The following is a 17,704-nucleotide window of genomic DNA, read 5'->3' as shown; positions in this document are numbered from 1 at the left end:
TGAGCAACGGCCGATGGGGTGGAAGGTGAGGACGAGGGGGACTCTGTCCCTGATACGATGGGGGGAGGGGGAGCAAGAGCGGAGCTGCGGGATATCGAGGAGACCCCAGTGAGTGCATCATCTTTCATGGAAGAGGGGAACCCCCATTCCCTAAAGAATGAGGACATCTCCGAGGTCCAGGTATGGAACACATCATTTTGGGTGCAGATGCGGCGTAGACGGAGGAATTGTGAGTAGGGTATAGTCTTTACAGGAAGCAGGGTGGGAAGAGAGGTAAAAGAGGAGACACTGGTAATCTCAGTTTATTAACTGGCAGCCTCGGACTTGCCCCGGCAGCTCAATCTTACCTTAAGAGGAGGAGCTGCGGACTCAGGCTTGCTCTCCCTCCTCTCCAACGTGATGATCATGGGCCAGCATCCTCCCCAAGGATTAGCAGAGCCAGCAGCCTCCCAAAGGGCCAGCAACCTCCCTGAGCACTAGCAGGGCCAGCGAGGGGTAACAGGGTGCCTGGGGACTGCGTGTGTATGAAGGAACTGCAGATGCTGGTTTATACCGAAGATAGACACAAAATGCTGGTGTAACTCAGCCAGACAGGCAGCATCTCTTCTTCAGGCTGGGAGTCAGGTGAGAGGGAGACACAGAGATAAGGAAGGGTAATGTGTGAAACCTACTGATTCCCACAGCTATTGAAACTACACTTCTTTCCACCCTGCCTCCTGCAAAGATTCTATCCCCTACTCCCAATTCCTCCATCTGCATCCTGGATGACGTGTTCCGAACCAGGACATCTGAGATGTCATAATTCGTTCGGGAACAGGGGTTCCCCTCTTGCATCATAGATGAGGCTCTCACTAGGGTCTCCTTGATATCCTGCAGTTCTGCTCTTGCTACCCCTTCCCCCAATCGCAACAGGGACAGAGTCCCCCCAGTCCTCACCTTTCACCCCATCAGCCGTCGCATACAGCACATAATCCTCCAACATTTTTACCACCTCCAATGGAATCCCACTGCTAGCCACATCTTCCCCTCTCTTCCGCATTCCGCAGAGACTGTTCCCCGCAATTCCCTGGTTAACTCGTCCCTTGGAACACCCCAGATACTTTCCCTTGCAACAGCAGGAGGTGCAACACCTGTACCCTTTTTACCTCCTCCCTCAACACCATCCTAGGACCCCGTCAATCTTTTCAGGTGTAGCGCCTCGTCCAACCTCATCTACAGTACCCGCTGTTACAGGTGTGGACTCATAAATATTGGCGAGACCAAGCGCAGGCTCTGCGATCGTTTTGCTTGACACCTCTGCTCAGTCTGTCTAAACCTACCCGATCTCCCGGTTGCACAACACTTTAAATCATCTTCCCATTCCCACACTGACCTTTCAGTCCTGGGCCTCCTCCATTGTCAGAGTGAGGCCCAGCGCAAATTGGAAGAACAGCAGCTCATATTTCACTTGAGCAGCTTTCACCCGAGTGGTAGGACTATTGATCTCTCTGACTTCAGGTAACCCTTACCCTTACTTTCCCTCTCTCTCCATCTCTCCCCCTTCCTAGTTCTCCGACCAGTCTGACTGCCCCCCCCCCCCCCCCCCCAATTACATTTTATCTCTGTTAGCTTCGTTGTCAACTTTTCCAGCTAACAATAATCTATTCTACATTTACCTTGATGCCCATCTCTTTTGATGTCTCATTTTCACACCTCACCCATCTTTATCTCCGTGGCTTCCTCTTCCCTGACTCTTCGTCTGAAGAAGGGTCTCGACCCGAAACGTCACCCATTCCCTCTCTCCAGAGATGCTGCCTGTGCCGCTGAGCTACTCCGGCATTTCTGAGTCTGCCTGGGGACCAAAGACACTGGAGTAATCTTTGCTGGGGACCGCAGCAAAGGCCCTGCCCCGGCGCTGCTGCGCCTGCGCGCTGCCGGTCCCAGCGAGCGCGAAGATGGCGGCGTGCAGCAGCGAGGTCCGCGTCGGAGATGTGGAGGAGGACGCGTCGCAGCTCGTCTTTCCCAAAGGTAGCAGAGAGGGATGAAGAACGGACATTCAGCGAAACAGGGGCGAGGTCGAAAGCTGGCGCAGACCCTGCTTACTGCAGCAACACCATCTCCCCTCTCGTCTGTCCCTCCGCACTTCCGAGACCCCCACCCCCCGGGAGGGCGTGTATCTGGCCCTCCACTCGGGGGAGTTGGGCGCTCTCCTCCCCCACCAACCGTAGACACCGCCATCCATCAAACTCCCCGTCACTGGTTTACTTGTTTTCTGCTGCCTTTTGAGTGAAGGAGTAGGCTGCTCTAGTTTAAAATAAAGGAATCGCACCACAAAAGTGGCGATTTTCATGAAATTATGACCAATGCATCATCCATCCGATTAGCCATACTAAAAAGCGGACGACAGTCCATTTGCCAACCTACAGCTCCAACAATTTGCTCAATATCACTTTTACAGTCATTAATTTTCCTGAGTTCTCACATTTAAAATTCCCAATTTACGGCTATATCATTTTATTTCAATTTACGTGATTTGCATCCTCTATAGTGCAGAATATGGCAAATACCTGCTTAATTCATCTGCGATCTTCCTTTGATTATTAATTTTGAAGATTGCCTTTCTACACAAACAATAATCGCTTTTTGAAGTTTATTCTGTTATAGACAATAGACAATAGGTGCAGGAGGAGGCCATTCGGCCCTTCGAGCCAGCACCGCCATTCAATGTGATCATGGCTGATCATTCTCAATCAGTACCCCGTTCCTGCCTTCTCCCCATACCCCCTGACTCCGCTATCCTTAAGAGCTCTATCCAGCTCTCTCTTGAATGCATTCAGAGAATTGGCCTCCACTGCCTTCTGAGGCAGAGAATTCCACAGATTCATAACTCTCTGACTGAAAAAGTTTTTCCTCATCTCTGTTCTAAATGGCCTATCCCTTATTCTTAAACTGTGGCCCCTTGTTCTGGACTCCCCCATCATTGGGAACATGTTTCCTGCCTCTAACGTGTCCAACCCCTTAATAATCTTATGCGTTTCAATAAGATCTCCTCTCATCCTTCTAAATTCCAGTGTATACAAGCCTAGTCGCTCCAGTCTTTCAACATATGACAGTCCCGCCATTCCGGGAATTAACCTAGTAAACCTACGCTGCATGCCCTCAATAGCCCTTTCTTGCTATCACTTCTGCAATTTGCAACATATTGTTCCCATGAATAAGCCTCATGGTTTACCATGTGAATGGAAAGATGTCAGACAACCAAAGTGTTAGAAGTTATTTGATTTGAAAAGTTAATTTGTTTTGAGGTAATTGAATAGTTGCTTGAGTTTGGATATGTTCTGTGTTCCCTGTCAGAATTTGAGAGCTCTGAAACTCTGTTGAACTCTGAAGTCCACATGCTGCTGGAGCACAGGAAGCAACAGAATGAGAGCGCTGAGGATGAGCAAGAGCTGTCTGAGGTCTTCATGAAAACGTTAAACTATACAGCCAGGTTCAGTCGCTTCAAAAACAGGGAGACCATCGCGAGTGTCAGGAGGTCAGTGTGGGAAATTTTTTAAAAGGCTTGGCTTAATTTACTGAATTGCAACTTTCACCTTGATGTGATTGCCTAGAGAGGGGGGGGAGATCAATGTAATTGTGGTGTACAGTACCTCTACTGTGAGATTATACATTTTGTATCGCTGGTATATTTACTACATTTGATATTGTAATGAATTAACTTGCCACCAGTTGACCTGCAGGTGACTGTATCAATTTGGTAAAACATTAAGCATCGTACAGTAAAACTGTCAATCTATCATGCTTAGAATTTTGTGCCGGACTGGCAGATTTTCTAGGCTGTTGGATGTTATTGCAGTTTTAACTCACTATCACATTTAAATTCACATCTAGATGTTACTTAATGTTATATTTTTCACAGTGAAATGTGGGACTGTGTGAAATGGATCCCTGGTCAGTTTAGTTCGTAAACCTGTGCCTTCTAGTTCTCGATTCCACTACCCTGGGTAAAAGACTGTGCATTCATCCTATCTATCCCCCTCATGATTTTACACACCTATCGGATCCTTCCTCAGCCTCCAATGATTCAAGGAATAAAGTCCTGCCTTATCCTATGTCTTTTTTAGTTCAGGCCCTTAAGACCTGGCAACATCCTCAAATCTTCTCAGCACTCCATTCCAGTTTAATGGCATCTTTCCTATAACAAGGTGACCAAAACCGAACACAATACTCCAAGTATGGCCTCACCAAAGTCTTACACAACTGTAATATAATGTCCCAACTTCTCTACTCAATCGCCTGACTGATGAAGGCCATTGACCATCTGTCCCGTTCCTGCCTTCTCCCCATACCCCCTGACTCCACTATCCTTAAGAGCTCTATCTAGCTCTCTCTTGAATGCATTCAGAGAACTGGCCTCCACTGCCTTCCCTCTTTATACCGCCACACCCTCACATTTACATTACATATCGATCCATCTTCTTTTGTCATCTTACCTTGTTCGTAACAAAGCCAGTAATGACAATCTGTTATTTTCAAGGAGCAGCACCTTCATGCATGAAAGCATTCTGCTTTTCTACCATCACTAATTCGTAAATTATCTCTAAACTCTGGCTGATTCTTTCTAGTTTCACAATTAAAGATAAAGAAATCTAATTTGTTCCAATTCTCTAGCCCATGCTAAATCAAGCATCAGGGTAATCCTACTTTTACTTTAGTAATTTGGTGTCCATCTGAATTTTTAACCAAAAATTCAGATACCAATCATTTTGTTTGTTACGTCGAATAGTCCTTGTTCCAATCACACACCGGTACCATCCCGCAACTCTTTCTCCATTAGATCAACAACTGCATTGGGGCTACCTCCTGCACCCAAGCAGAACTTATTGATTTCATCACTTCTCATTAACTTCCACCCTGCCCTCAAATTCATTTGGACGATCTCCCCTTTCTTGATCTTTGTTTCCATCACATGGGATAGACTATCGAGTGACTTCTGTTACAAACCCATGACTCCCACAATTATCTGGAATACACCTCTACCCACCTTGACTCTTGCAAAGAAGCTATCCCCTACTTTCAATTTCCGTCTCCACAGCATCTACTGCCAAGATGAGGCATTCCATTCTAGGACATCCGAGATGTCCACTTTTTTTAGTGAACGTGGTTTCCCCCTGGCTGTCATTGATGGATCACACACCCTGTCTCCTCTGTGTCCCATTGTTCTGCTCCTGCTCCCCGTCCCCCCAGACGGAACAAAGAAACGTTCCCCTGGTCATGACCTATCGCCCCACCAACCTCTGCATCAACTTATCATTCTTCAACATGTTCGCCGTCTTCAACGTGATCCCACCATCAGTCCCATCTTACCATCCCCATCCTTTTTCCCTTCTGCAGAGACTGCTCCCTCCGCAACTCCTTGGTTCACTCATCCCTTTCCCCTCCCCAGGTACTTTCCCCTGCTTTCCGGAGATGTAACACCTGCCCCCATACTTCCTCCCTCACATTTATCCAGGGGCCCAGCGGTCCTTCCAGGCGAGACAGGTGTGCCTGTACACCTCCTTGAACCTCATCTACTGCATCCAATGTTCCCGATGTGGCCTCCTTTACATTGGTTAGATGAAGTGTAGACCTGTCCATTCTGGGAAACACCTATGCTCAGGTCTGTGCCAAGGCCTGTTGTATCTCCTGGTTGTTAACAATTTTAACTCTCCTTCCCATTCCCACACTGACCTTTCTGTCCTGGGCCTCCATTGCTAGAGTGAGGCCACACACAAACTGGAGGAGCAGCATCTCATATTCCACTTGGGTAGCTTCCAACCCAATGGTATATACATTGAATTCTCCACTCTTAGGTAACTACCAAACTAACCTCCCCCCCCCCGGTCTCACTTCCTTTTTTTCCCCCTCCTCTCTTCCCTGTGCCGTGGATTCCCACCATTTCTCCCCTTCGGTCAATATTTATTCCTCTGTCTTCACAATTTACATATTTTCTATCTTTGCCTCAGACCCTTTGTCTTTTCATCTCTGGTGTTTGTCCAACCATCTGCCTGTCAAAACCCCTCACCTATGTCCACCTATCACTCATCAGGCTGTGTTCTGCCACTCCTCTCTTCCAGCTTTCTCCCCCAACCGCAATCAGTCTGAAGATGGGTCCCAACCGAAAACGTCACCTTCCCATGTTTTACGGAAATGGTGACTGACCTGCTGAGTTATTCCAACACTTTGTTCCAAGATAATATCAGTACATTAGGAATAGATGATGTACCTGACTTCATTACATAACTATTACAACAGAGGGTAGAGCTCAACATAATAATTAGATGGGTGAATGAATGTGAAATATTCAATCAGTTGCAGTTTATCCACTGGTTGATATATTACGTACTATCTCCTCAACGATAGAATAAAAAAATTGAATTGGTGTCGATTTCATTTGAATATGTTTCTTGCAGTCTGCTGTTGCAGAAGAAATTGCACAAATTTGAGCTAGCCAGTCTGGCTAATTTATGTCCTGAAACGGCTGAAGAGGCCAAAGCTCTTATTCCCAGGTGAGTGTTTGCTCATATTTTTAGGCTGTGTAAGATAACATTACTTTTGGACTTGAATTTTGCACGTTAACCATCTGTTACACCGTTTAAATGTTTGTGAGAATACCTGATCTGTTAACCCCAGTTTAAACAGCTTACATTTTATTTTGGCAACAAAATGGTTGAAAAGTTGTGAAAAATTACGGAAATGATTAAATCTTGAATTGCATCATCTGACTTAGGTGTTTAGGAAAATAACTGCAGATGCTGGTACAAATCGAAGGTATAAAATGCTGGAGTAACTCGGCGGGTCAGGCAGCATCTCTGGAGAGAAGGAATGGGTGACGTTTCTTCAGACTGATGAAGGGTCTCGACCCGAAACGTCACCCATTCCTTCTCTCCAGAGATGCTGCCTGACCTTCCGAGTTACTCCAGCATTTTGTGATACCTGACTTAGGTGTTTTGTCACTTTCAAAATGTGGCTACAGAAAACAAATTAGACTATTTATTCATTGAGACTGGTGAAATTTAAATGCCATTAATACTTAAATGTTTAAATTCTAAGGGAAGGTTTATGATCATTCTTTTGTCTACAAATTCATCACTCCTTGTTATTAAACATGTTGTCCTTGCCATAATTTATGTCAAGCTCAGCTGCTCGGCCTTTACTTTGATAAATCATTTGTGCGCTTATGGTCCACATGCTCTTCAGTGGCCAGAGCGAAGCGTAGATGTCGGTTTTGACTGAACTTGAATTTTTTGGAGAACTTGTCCCTGCAAACCTTCTCCAGCTCTTTTGCTTTGCTGTCCACCTCCACTGTACCACCTTGAAGCAGTTCCAATCATGTCTCTTCCTCAGTATACCCGACACTATTTGTAATGGGTTCCCATGTCCCTGCCTGGTAGCTCTGTTGCACAATGGTCCCATTAATGATTCAATGATACCTTAGTGTCACATGTTCCTAGGTACAGTGAAATGTTTTGTTTTGCATACAATTCAGTAAAATCATACAGCAGACCTCACCTAGGCAGTGCACAAGTGTTGCCATGTTTCTGACTCTGACAAAGTTACATAAAGTTAATCAACAGACTTATCTTGTGCTCTCTGCAGCGAACCAGGCTCCCTGGCTGCAAGCAAATTCATCTGATTAACTCAAAGCATTCACTAAAAGTAGTGAATTAATAGTAATATCCAATTTGTCTGAAAAATATGCCCACGATCAAAATTGCACCATCAAAATCCTGAAGGTGCCGTGTTAGGAGAGTTTTATTGCAGAATCTGCTTTTGTTTGTTATGTTTAGTTTTTAGTTTAGTTTATTATTGTCACATGTACTGAGGTAGAGTGAAAAGCTTCTGTTTGCGTGCTATCCAGTCAAAAAAGCTATGCATGATTACCATCAAGCCATCCGCAGCGCACAAAGGGTACAGCATTTGGTGCAAGATAATAGCGTATGAAGTTAGTGTAAGAAATGCTGCTGAAGAAATAAAGATTTAAAGGAGTGAAGCGATTGTAATGGACGATAGCCGATCCTCTTCTGGGAGGATCCAATTTCTGGCGCCATCTTTGATTGCTGTTTTTATATTGATCATCACTTTTGGACACTTACCCTTTCGCATCACTTTTGGACACTTACCCAGCAAAATCTAAAGCAAAGTAATAATTGCAGTGTATTGTGGAAACAGTCCAAGATTGATCGTGTTCCTAATTATTTCGAGTTCCTTTAATGTGATTAGCAAATGCACTTGTAGTAAAATGCAGCGTGAGTATTTATCTTCAAGGGGTCTGAGCATACTATGGGCATGACTAATTACGCCAATCGCTGGTATAAATGAAGAATACTTTTTATCATCTCATGATTCATTTTTTTGCAGAGATAAAATGTTTAAGATCTGAATGATCCAGACACAAAATACAAAAATACTCAGTAACATCCGTTAAGAGGAAAACAGTGTTGAATGTTGACAACTTTTCATTTGCTCTGATGAAAGATCTATTGCATGAAATGTCCTCAACACGGGTGCTGCCCTATGCTGAGTATTTTCTACTTAGATTTCCAGCATGGCAATGAATGGAGTACATTGTGTGTGGAATCAATTGGCCTGATGTTGGTCTGTGATATTTGCTGAATGTGTTTTAGGTTTTGGGGCTTTATGTGTATGAAATGTATGGATTTTATTGTACAAGGGTCTGCATATGTTACAATATATTCATGTGTGCCCTTTTCTCTACCCTCCTCTTTTGTCCATTTCTTCAATCTAAGTTTGGAAGGTCGATTTGAGGACGAGGAGCTCCAGCAGATTCTCGATGACATTCAGACCAAACGAAGCTTTCAGTATTAACATCACTGGCTCTGATTAACAGCTCTTTCCGGCCCTTGCCGTCTGGTGATTGGCACTGGTGTTCAATACTGGCACTGGAATTTTAAAAAGTGGAACTGGAGAAACTGGGTCACCTGTGGAAGTAATAATCCCATGGGTTAGTTCTGCATTGAAAATCACAGCATAATTTATGAACCTCAATGCAAATATACTCTGGAATTACAGTTTTTGTTCAAGAGAAAATATATTTTTTCATTCAGATGTCCTGGTGGCCTTGTGTGTCAATTTTATAACTGTCACTACGGACAAACTGATATCTTATTACTCATTCTTGGCACAATGGCTCCTTTTTATTTTGTTGTGCGGACACACATTGGATCCTTGATGAAGTTTTTTTTTGCCTGAAAGAAGTCGGATGGGAACTGAAGTTGTTTGATGACCACTGTTCAAAGCCCCACGAGATCCTGGAATGCATATTTTGATCGTGACAATCAAGTCACATTGCATCTGTATTTTACATTATTATCCCAGATACCATGTTGATGCAGTTATTTTATAAGTTACATTAGAAAGACACATTTAAAGATAATACAGGATGCGTTCTGGTGGTTTTTGAAGTCACGAGGTTCTGCTGGGTTTGGTTCCATTATCGTCCTTTAACGAGCTTGCTGTTGAACCTTCAGAGTAGGTTGTGCAGGTCGCTTTTCTCGGGCTGAGCCCCGTCTGTCATCACTTTATTTTCAGTAGGAATCGATGAACAGAGTAAATTGGTCACTTATGGTTGATTTCTGGAGGAGAAAGGTTAAGGCCAATTGTTCTTAGGAAGCTTCGACCTGAAACGTCACCCATTCCTTCTCTCCGGAGATGCTGCCTGCCCCGCTGAGTTACTCCAGCTTTTTGTGTCTATCTTCAAGGCCAATTGTTCACCTCCCTCACTGGATATCATCTGACTGATTATGGCTCGGATTGAACCTGGGGTGTGTGCTTGCAATTTGTAAGGGGTGGCCTGATCTCTATCAAAACTTGAGTTAGATTAAAAGGTTTGATGACTACATTTGGTGTACTAATACATTGTTTTTCTAAATCTAATTTGATATGGAATGAACTAGTTTGAGGTGGCCAGTTAACCAACTGTCTTTGGGAAATAGGATACCAGAAAACACAGCAAAAAATCAAACTGTCAGATGGGGAAATGCAAACTTCACAAGGCTAGCACCCAAGATCAGGGAGCTGTGAGGTGACACTACGATATGCTATGCCATCTTAAATAACCTTGCTTTTTAACCGAACAGTTCACGATATCCTAATAAGGCATTTCCAAACTCAGCTGTGACTGGTCTGTCCACTTTGGTATTCTTCCAGGTAGTAGGATGGATGACCAAAATTTGTATTCAAATACCATCTAATGAGGCAGTAAACATTGATCCAAAATGTTCTGGCAGGAGCTGACTTCATTATTCAGCTGCTTCTGCTTTTCATTGTTATTTGTTCTCTCTGGATTTGTGGCCAAATATTACTGAATATTTGGGAGAAATTACTTAAGTCATGGTAGGTGAACTCTAAATTTTAACATAGATGAATGAGATGGGTACAGGGGTAAGAAAAGAAATGGACACAAGACTGGACTTTGTAAGAATGGTATTCAATTAAAAATATTATTTTAAAATATAAATTAAAGTTAAATTGAGAAAAATAAAACTGAAGGTACATGAAAGGGTTGGAGAGAGAATCAATTATTTAAGTCCATAAATAATAGTTAAAGGTGAAGTGGGGTCCCTGAAAGGAGAGGACTCCACTGTTGGTCTTTGAAAAAAAAACCATTTACATAGTGTATTACTTTGGATACTGAAGAGACTGGAAATCAGAAATGATGAACATGTTAATCAGTCAACAGGTGTGGCAAGAGAACGATTTTAATGGATGAGAATGTACAAGGCATGATTAATACACTTGTATACGAACCAAAATAAGTTCCATCATATCAGGAATGTCAGCAAGATCTTGATCATCTGGGCACATGGGCCATGAAAGGCTGATGGGGTTTAATTCAGTTAAATGCAAGGTGTTGTATTTTAGGAAGTCAAACCAGGGCAGGACCTTAACAGTGAACCGGTAGGGCTCTAGGGAGTGTTATAGAGCAGAGGGCTCTAGGAATACAATTACACCGAACCCTAAAGGTGGTATTGTTGGCAGATATGGTGGTGAAGAAGGTTTTTGGCACTCTAACCTTCAAGTCAGGGAATTGGGGATGCACTTAAGAGTGTTTCAGTTGTCCAAGATAATGGTAAAATGACTGTGTGTTCAGCTTTAGTCATCCTGGTACAGGAACTGTACCATTTAGCTGGAAAGATTATAGCTGAAGAAGGGTCTCGACCCGAAACATCACCCATTCCTTCTCTCCCGAGATGCTGCCTGACCTGCTGAGTTACTCCAGCATTTTGTGAATAAATCGATTTGTACCAGCATCTGCAGTTATTTTCTTATAATATAAGATTATAGAGAAGATTTACGAGGATGATAACTGGACTTGAGGGCCTGAGCTATGGGGAGATGTTGGACAGGCTTGGATTGTATTGCTTGGAGCCGCAGGGGTGATCCAGAGAGGTGCATAAATTCATAAGGGGAATAGATTGGGTGAATGCAGTGTATTTTACCCAGAGCAGGGGAATCATGAACCAGAGGGCATAGGTTTAAGGTGAGAGGGAATAGATTTAATTGGAACTAGAAGAGCATTATTTTCACAGCAGGTGGCTAGTATATGGAACCAAATGTCAGACAAAGTAGTATCAGATACGATAACAATGTCTAGAAGACCTTTGGACATGTTCTTGGATAGGAGAAGGTGAGAGGGATATGGGACTTGCTTCAATGGGGCGTCTTGGTCAGCTTGGAAGAATTGGACTGAAAAGCATGTTTCTGTATTGTATGAATCATTTATTGGCCAGAAGTGTTCATATTGTATCTTTCTCCAATTATGCTGCTGGAGCAGAATATTTATTGTGTTTTCTGTTTGTACTTTTGTGCTTGGCAACCAAGTAATACAATATCTTTGACATAAACAACGTGCTGGAGCCACTCAGCAGGCTAGGCACCATCTGTGGAGGGAAATGGACAGATGATATTTCATAAGGTCATAAGTGATTGGAGTAGAATTAGGCCATTCGGTCCATCAGGTATACTCTGTCATTCAATCATGGCTGATCTATTTTCCCCTCCTAATCCCATTCTCCTGCCTTCTCCCCATAACCTCTGACACCTGTACTAATCAAAAATCTATCTACCTCTGCCTTAAAAATATCCACTGACTTGGCCTCCACAGCCTTCTGTAGGAAAGAATTCCACAGATTCACAACCCTCTGACTAAAGACATTTCTCCTCATCTCCTCCTAGTGGAAACATTCTCTCCACATCCATTGTATCCAAGCCTTTCACGATTTAGTATGTTTCAATGAAGTACCCCCTCATTCTCTAAACTCCAGCAAGTACAGGCCCAGTGCTGGCAAATGCTCATCATAGGTTAACGTAATAATCCCTGGGATCATTCTTGTAAACCTCTAGACCCTCTCCAGAGCCAGCACATCCTTCCTCAGATATGGTGCCCAAAATTGTTCACAATATTCCAAATGCGGCCTTACCAGCGCCTTATTGAGCCGAACCATTACATCCCTACATTTTGGGTCAGGACCCTTCATCAAACTGATGATTTTTGAATTATTGTCATGACTGCTGATTTTGCAAGCTCTCACAAACTGTGATGACCAGATAATCTCTAAGTAATTGAAGGAAAACATATTGGCTGGGATGCCAAGGATTGCACCCCTGTCGTGACATTTTGTAGGAACTCCATTTAACATGCCACCTGAAAGATATTACATCCAATTTGCAACGCACTTTCATTACTACACTTGATAAGGTTTTCGTGTATTCTCTTGGTCTGAACTTGACCTATAACGTTTTGACGTAGGAAAGAGTAACCAATTGAGTTGCGGCTGAGGAAACAGATGGAATTCAATGCTAAAAGGGGTGAGAATGAAATGTGCAACATTATGAAGATTCACATGATTTTGGTAAAATAAATTCACACAATTCCTTTTCCTAATCAGATTTTTAAAATTGAATCTAAAAAACCTTTGTCTAAAACTTTGTTAACTAATGGTTAATCCATTACCAAAAATTACCAAATAATTGTGTTCACTGCAAACTGTACTGGCCTTAGCATTGATCCCTGAGCATACTGTCACTTGTTCATTTTGTACTTGTGCATGTGCAATTTCCCCATTGTTTCCTCTGATTCATCAAATTTTCAATGGATTTTCAAAAGTTCCACCCCATTCCAGACATTCCAATCTAATGGACCAATGTCCTGCACGGCACTGTTTCATAGCTTTGACAAAAATCTAAATATAGTTTGCCAAATCATTGATGGTTGCACTTCAAGCATAACAAACCAAAGCTTACAGGTTTGTTATCATTCAACTGTGATGCTGAACTTGTCGCAAGAAGTAATATCTTTTGGGGAGATTTCTGATATGTAACTAATAAATCATCTATGATGTTTGTGTGAAGATATTGTGGGGTTTACTAGCCAGTGGTAGAACTGTGCATTGAGATATAACAGCTAAAAATTGCACATCCTTATTGGACAAGCAAGTACGAACAGCATTGGTTTGTAACCTCATTGGCTTTACTATTACCATCAGAAGGGCATTCTGGGAGCAGCACCCCAGGTGCGTCTAAGCAGTAAACTAGAATTTAATACACCTAGCTGAGTGATCCCACCAGCAATGGATCAGCTCGAGTACATCAGCAGTCCTGCCACATCCAGTTATTATTGATAGCAGACAATCTCAGCTCATGGAAAGAGGCTCCAAGAACATCCCCATTCTTCATAATACTGGAGTCCAACATATGAGTGCAAAAGACAAATGAACCGTTTATATTTCATGTATAGAAAGGAACTGCAGATGCTGGTTTATACCGAAGATAGACACAAAATGCTGGAGTAACTAAGCGGGACAGGCAGCAACTCTGGAGAGAAGGAATGGGTGACATTTCGGGTCGAGACCCTTCCTCAGACTTCAGGCATTTGCCTTTGTTTCTACCAATTCAACTTGCAAATTAACTTTTTGGGGATCCTGCACCAGCACTGCCAAAACCCTTTGTACCTCCGATTTCTGAATTTTATCCCCATTTAGAAAATAGTCTACGCCTTTATTCCTACTACCAAAATGCATGTCTCCACGCTTTGCTACACTGTATTCCATCTGCCACTTCTCAGCCCACTCTCGCAACTTGTCCAAGTCCTTCTGCTGAGTCCATACTTTCTCAACACTACCTGCCCCTCCACCTATATTCTGTGGTGAATGAATCACCTGGTTTGCCACTTACCATGTCAGCATTTACAAGTCACCAGGTCTCTGGTGCTGTAGGGCAGCGAATCTACCGCTGCACCACTGTGCCGCTTAAAGATAAATGATTTTAGTCAGGATACCAAAATAATGATTGCAGTTTTACACAGTATAAACTGGTCACTCCAGTCTAGATCAAAGATACTAGAGGAGCAAGATGAACCACTCCATCAAAATCGCCTATACTGAAGTGCAGTACGCAAAGGAGCGGAATGTCCGCCATTTTAGTAGGCAAAACCTGCTTAAATGTTTTCCCTCTGCTTAATTTATCTGATTTTGATTTAAGTAACTTTGATTTAAAGCAACGCTCTATTTCTCCTTTCATCTTATTTTTCACATGATGTACATAAACCATAAAGGCGATTCGACCTTTATGGTTTATATATGTGTATGTGTATATATACACACACACACACATATATCTCTAGTTTCTTTCTTGTGATTTCCTCTAATCATTTGTTTAGCAACCTTTTTCTTTCAATCTCTCCCCCTCTCTCCCTCTCTTCCCCTCCCTCTCTCTTCCTCTCTCCCTCTCTCCCTCTCTCCCCCCCCCCCCCTCCCCCTCTCTATGGTTCTCCCTATCATGATCACTTCTCTCACATACGATTCGGGTCTACCCATACACATTCGCAATCAGTGACATCAAACTTATTTCCAGAAATCCTGATATTGTGAATAAAATAACTATGAACACATATTAGTGTGATAAAATGTAATGCATATATACCTACACTGATACAGAAGTGCTAGCTTTAGACATGAATAGTGTACATTACTACCATAGTTTAGTTTTGAATTTAACATGTAATTGAGGGGTCGGTGCAATATAGTGCTAACGCTTACTTTTGTGAAAAATGGGTTGCATGCATTAACACGATCCTTACTACCCTACAACCTATAAACATTTCATATTTAAATTCAAGCGATAAGTTGGTCAAATAACATAGGCATCTTCTTGTTTTTTTTTGTGATTTATGGATTTTTCAAATGTGAATATCTCATAACGACATATTCATGGGTTAGCAGTATATTGCACCAACCCTCTTCAATTTTACATAATTCAAAAATGAACTTCATAAACAAGGATAACACTTTTTACTTCTGTCATTCATGGCAAGATTTACATCATTTTGTGTGCGAGCTATACAGGGTTGCACTGTTTCGCATATCAGCTAACCAGTGAGAAAATCCGGTCCAGATTTATATCAGCTTTTCACCTCCCCCCTCCCCCCCTTGTCTGAAGAAGGGTCTCGACCCGAAACGTCACCCATTCCTTCTCTCCCGAGATGCTGCCTGACCTGCTGAGTTACTCCAGCATTTTGTGAATAAATCGAAAAATACAGTAGAGTTCTATTGTTTGCAAATGCCTAATCTCTGCTTCCATGACTTTTTAAAGTAAAACAAAAAGAGATACAGCTCGTGGAAGTGAAATTAAAATTAATGGAGAAAGCAAAGAAGAACAGTTCATAAAATATGGTCAATTGGCCTGATAGAGTGGATCTCTAGAGCAAATATTCAATCAGTAACATCCAAAGTTTAAAGATCACGAAGCAGCAACTCTTCAAGAAATAGTTATAAATGTCAACTATCAACTTATCCAAGAAGTTGAACAAAAATAATTGTTTGTAAACATTTTATATGCGAAGAAATCGTAGTTGTGAACACTGCCCAGTCTAGCACACAGAATCTGCCTACTAAAATGGCGCTGAAATTTACCCATGACCTACTACGGTTTTCAGAATCGAATGGTCTATCTCGCTCCTGGGGCGCACGGCCCGAAAAGCGACTGCGAGCGCGCTCGCCCCCGAGCAGTTGGGACCCGCGGCGGCGGGCCCGCGCACGCACACGTCGGCAACGGGTCCCCGCGACGACGGAGGAGCGTACGTGTCGGTCACGCAACGGAACGGCGGACGCACGCAGAGCGCACGTTGCCTTACGGATGGCACGCCTTGGCGTCAGTTCCGGTGCAGGGGATGTTTGTGGAAGATGGCGGCAGCGAGGAGATCGTGACTTGAGGGGAGGGGGGAGGAGGGAGGAGGGAAAGGCGGTGGCGTGGAAGCAGCGCTGCAGCGAAGTCGAACTTAACAAGCCCGTAGTGTGGTAAGTGAGAGTTCCGCACGTCGCAGCGCTGTGCCGGGTAACCTCAGCAACCCGGGCAAGACCGACAACCTGGCGCAACGCGATCCGGCCGCCGCCATTTTGGTTACGGAGCCCGGAGAGATGCAGGCAAGGCCCGGGTGCTAGGCAGGCAGGCTGGTTGATTCTCGGTGGAGACGGGGAGGCAGGCTAGGAGCCTACAAGGCAGGTAGGGAGAGCGTAGGCAGGCTCGAGGTGGGCTTGTTACGCGGGGGGGAAAACGAAACATTACCAGGGAAGGGCTTGGTACGGAGGAGATGCTCGTTTAATCTCTCCGTTTGGACGAAGCTCAAATTGTTATCCGATTTAGCGCGGAGAAAGAGGAGGCGGGTTGCTCATGGAGGAATTGAAATAAAAATATAATAATAGAAAATGGAGTATAGTTAAATATGTCAACATTTACATTCGTGAAACATTTAACAGTGCATCTAATCCTGGTTTATCACGTGATCGACAACAAAATATGATGTGGCTGGAGGTAAATGTTACCACATCTACACCGGTATACATTTGCTTTGACAAATGAGAATTAAAAAAAATCCAAAGTTAGTTAAAAGACAACGTTGGAAGCACAGATCACACCTAACCCTGATCTCTCGTCTCTTCGCCGCGTGTTCATAAACAAAATGTCAAGTCAAGAGTGTTTTATTGTCATATGTCCCAGATAGAACAATTAAATTCTTACTTGCTATAGCACAACAGTGAAATGTGAGATTCTGAATGCCCTGCTGCTTAGTTTCACCCAGTTACTGATATTGTGCTGTTTGTCCAATGTAAATCCCTTTTCATATATTGCCTCAAATATAAAAGATAACCTAAATGGGAGATTCTCGAAGATGGGACATGACTACAAGATACTCGGGAAGTCATTTAAAACTGGGGTACATATACATTTCCTCACAAGAAAATAGGAGTGACCATGAGGCCCTTCAACCGTGTACTGCAATGTAATATCATCTTTGCTACTTACTTACATAGAACAGTACAACGTAGGATCAGGCCTTTCAGTCCACTATGTCCGTGCTAAACACTACTAAATTAAACTAATCTCTGCCTGCACGTGATCCATGCTGGTGAATCTCTGGGATTTTATTTTCTAGTGATTTGAGGAAACTGGAACACTTGTAGTATTTAAAATGGAGGTGGATAAATGCTTGATGGATAAATGAATAGTGGGGTATGTAGAAATAGCGGAGAAGGGATGAGGCCATGAATGGAGGGATATGGATCACTTGCAGGCAGAGAACATTAGTTTAACTTGGCATCATGTTTGGCACGTAAAATTGTGGCCTGTTCCTGTGCTACACTGTTATTTGTACGTAAGTAGTGATGAT

General features: G+C 43.2%; 2 protein-coding genes across 5 annotated transcripts in view; both read left to right on the top strand.

The window, feature by feature from the left end:
• Window positions 1-1,926: 1,926 nt before the first annotated feature.
• polr2d (RNA polymerase II subunit D) lies at window positions 1,927-11,445 on the top strand. The gene is made up of 4 exons (XM_078409936.1): window positions 1,927-2,007; window positions 3,334-3,514; window positions 6,432-6,527; window positions 8,769-11,445. The coding sequence occupies exons 1-4, from the start codon at window positions 1,935-1,937 to the stop codon at window positions 8,845-8,847; spliced, it is 429 nt and encodes a 142-aa protein (XP_078266062.1). The 5' UTR covers window positions 1,927-1,934; the 3' UTR covers window positions 8,848-11,445.
• Window positions 11,446-16,210: 4,765 nt separating this feature from the next.
• wdr33 (WD repeat domain 33) overlaps window positions 16,211-17,704 on the top strand; it is a 102,257-nt gene continuing 100,763 nt past the window's right edge. For all 4 annotated transcript variants that reach the window (XM_078410652.1, XM_078410656.1, XM_078410654.1 and 1 more), the window contains exon 1: window positions 16,211-16,334. The gene's annotated coding sequence lies outside the window, so the exon portion shown is untranslated. The remainder of the gene's footprint in view (window positions 16,335-17,704) is intronic.

This window comes from Rhinoraja longicauda, chromosome 13, assembly GCF_053455715.1.
Source record: "Rhinoraja longicauda isolate Sanriku21f chromosome 13, sRhiLon1.1, whole genome shotgun sequence".
Classification (NCBI taxonomy): Eukaryota; Metazoa; Chordata; class Chondrichthyes; order Rajiformes; family Arhynchobatidae; genus Rhinoraja; species Rhinoraja longicauda.
This window is presented reverse-complemented; position numbering and strand designations above follow the sequence as displayed.